The sequence below is a fragment of the Manihot esculenta genome, chromosome 2, assembly GCF_001659605.2.
Source record: "Manihot esculenta cultivar AM560-2 chromosome 2, M.esculenta_v8, whole genome shotgun sequence".
Lineage (NCBI taxonomy): Eukaryota > Viridiplantae > Streptophyta > Magnoliopsida > Malpighiales > Euphorbiaceae > Manihot > Manihot esculenta.
The window spans coordinates 2332952-2339333 of NC_035162.2; the positions used below are offsets into that span (position 1 = coordinate 2332952).

The following is a 6382-nucleotide window of genomic DNA, read 5'->3' on the forward strand; positions in this document are numbered from 1 at the left end:
TGATAACAATATTCTAAAAAATACAAAATTGATGAAAATAAGAATGATGCCGCTCCAAAGCGGTGACGCTAAGTCCAAAGACGTCAAAACTAAGAGCAGTGTCCTGAACGTAGGCTGTTTCGGATTTGGGCCATATGCCCATAAATATCCTAACTAAAACACAGAGCTAGAGCTTAAAACAGACAGCCCACCCCATCAATCAAGGCCCAGAGCCTAAACCACCGAAATACCCTGTAAACCAGACTCAAGTCTCAACAACAACTCTATCCCTAAGGTATCGATTAAAAAGGAAGCACAAAGAGCGCTGGGATACCCAATCAGGAGAGTGGAATTTTTATTTAGACAGGATCTACGTGGCATATTCAGGGCTAAAATAATTTGAGATTTTTAAAATTTTAATTATATATATATATATGTATTTGGAGACAGAGGAAGGTGCAGTTATTATGCTAGCTAACAAGTTTTGGCAAGGTGGTACCATTACAAATTAAAACGCCACGGTGTATTGGCATGACCGCCACCAAAGAAAACCTACTCATTGAATATGTTGGTCCACGTGTCTTACACTTTCATATATCTGTCTTAAATTCTAGTAATTACGTAAATAAATATTTTCAAACATGAAAGTTTGCGTACTTTCGTTTCTCTGTACCTTTTGAGTGCATTAATCGTTCAGCGGCGGAGTGGAGAAAGCTAGTTTGTAGTGATCTGCTGCACCCACGATGCCATATGCATGCAATCATGAAAATAGACTTCTGTATGAATTTTGAGGACCACTGCCAAACATGTAATGCCCCTACCGGCGAGGGTGGTGGAATACGACATGTATCTTATCACACTTGATGTGAGATAATCAAAATAGTTTCATTTAAATTAAAATTGATTTATAATTTAACTTATATTTTTTAAAACCAATAATTAAAAAAAAAAGATTTTGAACTCTAGCTACGTACTATAGCTAGTGTTATTATTTTCTTGAAACGTATCATCATCATCTCAGAAGCGTGTCTTACAAACATGCCAGCACAACGCAACACACGTAGGCTTTGATAATTATGTTTAACCAAATGTAATTACTGATTAGTTAGCAATCACGTCTACTTCTTAATCATATATTATCATCTAACCGACTTATCCCCATGCCTAACCACTCCATCGGATAATTCAGGACATATAATTGACAGCACAACCATTAACTTAACAAGCTAAAATCTTAATTAAAAAGAATAATTATTTAAAAATACAAAATGAATATATATATATATATATATCGTTAATTAATTATTTTTTAAAATAGATATAAAATTTATTGCTTATTACCGTATAATTATATTTAAATTTAGTGGTATAAATTCTCAAAAAAAGTTATATTTTTTAAAATGTGAATTAAAAATTAAAAAAATAAAATTTGAGATCTTTTAAATTTACTCGGATGTACTTTATTATCATAATGCAAATTTGTAAAATTTTACTTTGCACATATATGTATGATTTTAAATGAAAATAAAGTAAGCTATATCTAAACAATTTTTAAAAGAAATTAACAAAGGTTCCTAATATTAAATTAAATTATGATTAGTACTTTTTAAAAAAAAAGAAGAAAGAAGCATAATTAAATTGCAAGAATTGATGATCATCTTACACGAGAATTAATCAAACAGTAGAACATTTTTCTCGCTTACATTGTTAGAAAACTTAAGGACAAGGACACGTGCTAAGGCGCGTGAACAAAGGGCAGTCAACTTTTGCATGGAGGTAGACAGCATATCATTTTCAAGGTTTTACAAGGTCAACCACTGGTCTCACTCCTCTCCGCTTGCAGTAAATTTTCACGTAGAAAATATTTTCCTTTTATTTTTATTTATTTATTACATTCAAAAATCCAAATCACAGAATTCAAAAGCACAGACAAGAGTAACTACACAATATATAAAATAACCAAACAATTGCCATTCAAAAACAGAACCTTAAGAAGCATCCCAGCTTCTTCTCTACCTCTTCTCAATCCTGCAACTCTCTTCCTCCTATTTCTCCACTTCATTTAGCTTCCCAGCTTCTCTCATGCTGATAATCTCTCAATCTGCTCTTCCTGTTCTAAATGCCTCCCTGTTTCTTTCATAGCCTTTCACACTCTTCTTAAATTTCAAAATAATATGGCTTCTACCATCAGTTCCTCTAATAAAAAACCTCTTTTGATTGGTAAGAAGCCTTTGATGCTCAAGGATTACCTTTGGGATGACCTCGGCTCCTGTTCCTCCAGTGGCTTCAAATCCTTTCCCCGCCGACAATGCTGCACCACCATCCGATTTCGACTCCAGATCGATCTCAAAACCAACACTAAACATCGACGTCAACAATTTTTCAAAACAAGCACATCATCTAAAGCAGCTTCTACAACTATCTCTGCTCTTCAAAAGGCATCTGAGGCCGTCATTAACGCTGTTAAGCTGCTTCCTTTTAATTCCTCCTCTTCTTACTCCATGAAGTCTTCGTCTCCTTTCGTACACACTAAAAGCAGAAAAAGAGGGCTTCTTCTGCCCCGAAAACTTTCGCGTATGCTGTTCAAGAAAAGCTTCTGGAAGAAAGCTGATCACATAGAAAGAGAAGGCAACAAGAACGAACGATGGAGATTGTTCCGTGAGTTCCTCCAGGAAAGAGATGAGCCATCTGATCACAACATAAATCAAAATTCCACCTCCCCCGTTACAGCCGCATTTACCATCAGCAGACGCTCAACAAGTTCAAGCAGTAACAGCAATTGCCAAAGTTGGACTGACAGCGAATTTACCGGTAACAACAACAGTACTGCAGAGAGTCACAGCAGCCAAAACGCCGCCACAGAAGGGCAGAAAGATGTTGCCAGGGAGAAGAAAGTCAGCGAGGGAGTAGGCGTAACAGGCGGTCAGGATTCCATCATCTTCTCGGTAGAAAAAAACACGAAGGTAATTCAGTTAAGAATTTTTTATTCAATACATCGTGTGGGGTATGCATTGGAATTGAATGCACGATCTACGTCGTAAAATTGCAGGAGCATTTAGTTTCATGGCATACGATACACTAGTTCATTCCTTGGATTTTTCTTTAAAGAATTATCTTTTTAGAATGAGGTTTTAGTTTGGAATTTTATATTATCGGTATCCTTACTATATAGTATTTCAAATATTTACCTCTTTTTTTGTCGGTGGGAGATCGTATGTTTTGGTATGGTTTAGTTGGAAAGAAAAAGCAAGAGCTTGATTTTGGTGGTCTTATTGTTTAAAGCATATCTAACTGCCAAGTATGTTATTTATTGTGCTAATAATATTTAACATTAAGAATAATTTACAGGTGTGAGTTTCTTTGTCAATTAGTGGGTTGACTTAAACAGCCATTAGAGATAATCTCTTGGTTTACTTTCACATTGGTTCTTGCTCCTTTGATCTTTGTCGTCTAGCAATTTACAAAACAAAGCAAGTATGGATAATAATTAAACGGCATGGAAAGAAAATTCACAGAATGCTAGTTTTTAGCATTACCTAGTGTCGAGGCAACGCTCCAAGGTATGGTAAAAGAAGGCCAAGTCGCATCAGAAGTATGGACATCGGTTTAGCTTAATGAGCTAGAAAATGACAGCACCCGTCTATTTGAATCTATGGATATACTGAATTATCGGTTAACATTCTTACGTTGCTTTCAAAATCTTTATTGAAACCAAACTGTGGATAATAATGTTTTTTTTTTAAATGGAAATCTGACTCTCCAGACCATTTTGTTATCTTAATTGAATTCACTTACTTTTTTTTTAACAGGAGTGGCCCAGTGAGGTGGACAAAGAACAATTTAGTCCAGTGTCAGTGCTGGACTGTCCATTCGAAGATGAAGAAGAGACTAGCTCTCCTTTCCAACGTAATCTTGTCCGCATGGAAGGTATGGCGTACGTCTAAGTCATTTTCAATATAAAAAAAATTGAAAATTTTTAAGGATCTTATTATATGATATTTATATTGGGGATATGTGATCAACCTACAGGAGCTAAATACAAATTTATGGCAAAGAACAGAAAGTTTGGAAGCCTTTCTCAGCTAGATCCACTGAACTTGGAAACTCAAATGGAATTAACAGGGTTAGAGGATGATGAAACCCATAAATCCCCTGCAAAAGCTCGTTCGTTGTCCGTCCACAACAACATGTTCATTGATGTCAAACAAGAAAGAAGTGCTCACGACCTTCTTAAGCTCGTAAATGGAAAAATATCATTGAATCATCCCTTGGTAGACGACAACGTATTATTAGACTTTTTCAAAGAGAAAATTATGGAAAACAAAGCAAATAATAGCACGGCAGAAGGATACAACAAAGCTTTGGAGAAAGAGTTAGACGTAGCGCAAGACTGGATAAATGGGCAGCCACAAGAAATGTTTACAGGGTGGGAGGTGAAGGATAGCAGGATTGTGTACGTTAGAGATATGGAAAGGAAAGGGAAGTGGAGAAATTTTGATGAAGAAAAAGAAGAGTTGGTTTTAGAGTTGGAGCTTGTTATCTTCACTTCTTTGGTGAACGAAACCATACTCCATCTTCTAAGCTAATTAATCAGGTTATATTAAATAAGTCAAGGGTGTTGTACTCATATGGGGGCAGGCCATTTAGCTGGGATGATTATTTTCATTTATAAATGGTTCAAGCTTAGTACTTGGCGATTGCAATTACTAGAGAGATTGCTCTCAGTGGAAATAAAATAAAAGGCCTTGCCAGTTTGGGTGTTTAGTCGTAGCGGGTCAAAACCCAACACCAACTAGCCCATAGGATTGGATTATACGTTTAGCCCAACCCAAAAGCCACAGTTTTGGTATTTAGCAATCCTCTTGCCAACCTTTTTAATGTCTTCGTGCTTATTGTTAGAATGTAATATATCGTCACATACTTGAAATATTAATTTAAGCATTTGAACCAATTTTATGATTACTTTATATAATAATAATAATAATGTTGATGAGCTAAACCATTTATGAATTATTGGAATCCAAGTTGATAAAAACTAAAACTAAAGATTTAATAAAATAAATAAAGATTTAATAATTATTGCTAATTGTTATCTGAATTGCTCAAAACTCCGTTGAGCTGGTTTACACCGACGAGAGGTGTTAAGACGGACATTGGGCTCTGTGGAACTCTTAAAATAAGACAATTAACAGCATGTCACCATAGTTTGCCAGGTCCGCTACTCTACTTTACGTGGCACAAAAGAGAAATCCAAGTTGACGCCCGAGATCATTATTACTATTAATGCTCCAAGTCCCAATATCTCGCGATATTTAGTGGGAGCGAGAAATTGTAGTCATGTATTGCTGCTGGAACACGTTTTCTTTTTACATATGCAGTGCTACATTTCAAATTTGTTATTAATTACTTTATATTAATTTTTATTACTTTTATGTTATATAATTTTTGTCACAATTTTTTCTGATGAAATTTTCAGAATATTATGAAAATAAAGAAAATTATTAGTAAAAAATAAAAAATATAACAATTCAAAACAAATTAAATATATAAAATAATTTGAGATTTATTAAATCATCACAAATATCAATTTTTTTACCGTCTCAATAAATTAAAATATGTAAACGTTATCTTCAGTAATACTATTATTATTTCAAAAAAAATAGAATGGTGTAGAGAAAAAAGTATAAATTATATTATTATAAATGGAGTAGCTTTAGATTTTTTTTTTTAATACGTGTTGAATTGCATTTTAACAAAATTCAGTAGATTATATATAAGAGAGCAGAAAAATATAAAGATTCTTATGCAATCAAAACAATTTAAATCAATTAATCGATAAAGTTAAATTAAATATAAATAATTAAATTAATCAAATTAAAGGACACAATCAAACTCAACCAATCAAAATACTGTTTACACTATTGATTTCGTCACCGCTATATCGAGAGTTTTACTGGTGCACTAACACGAAAAATCATCAAAAAAATAAAATTAAAGTATAAACAATAGATACACACAGTCAATTGAAATTACGCATATGTGATTCGATACTCTTATATTTTTTTTTCCCTTAAATCTAACTTTTTCTTTTTCCGTTTTATGAAAGTCGATCTGCGTCAATTGACTATCGATAAATAAGAAAATATTGTTGTCCCTATTAAGATATTCAGAAATATTCTAATCGTTACTTATGATTTCTGTATGGTAGAGATATTTCTCACATACAATCCAATTAATTTTCAGAATATGAAAACTTTTTTAGCAGATTTATGATAACAATTCTCGGACAGTTATTGTATTGAAGGATTTGATTCCTATTACAAGCCGAATATTTTATTTTTTGTGAAAACAAAAACTCTTAGTTCTCATATGAAATTTTTTCATAATTTTTTATATTTTAATG

The 6382-nt window shown here is 33.4% G+C and overlaps 1 protein-coding gene across 1 annotated transcript; it reads left to right on the top strand.

Annotated features, from left to right (window-relative positions):
* Nucleotides 1-1926: 1926 nt before the first annotated feature.
* LOC110608683 lies at nucleotides 1927-4930 on the top strand. Its single transcript, XM_021747961.2, has 3 exons — nucleotides 1927-2942; nucleotides 3789-3906; nucleotides 4009-4930. The coding sequence occupies exons 1-3, from the start codon at nucleotides 2154-2156 to the stop codon at nucleotides 4563-4565; spliced, it is 1464 nt and encodes a 487-aa protein (XP_021603653.2). The 5' UTR covers nucleotides 1927-2153; the 3' UTR covers nucleotides 4566-4930.
* Nucleotides 4931-6382: the final 1452 nt, after the last annotated feature.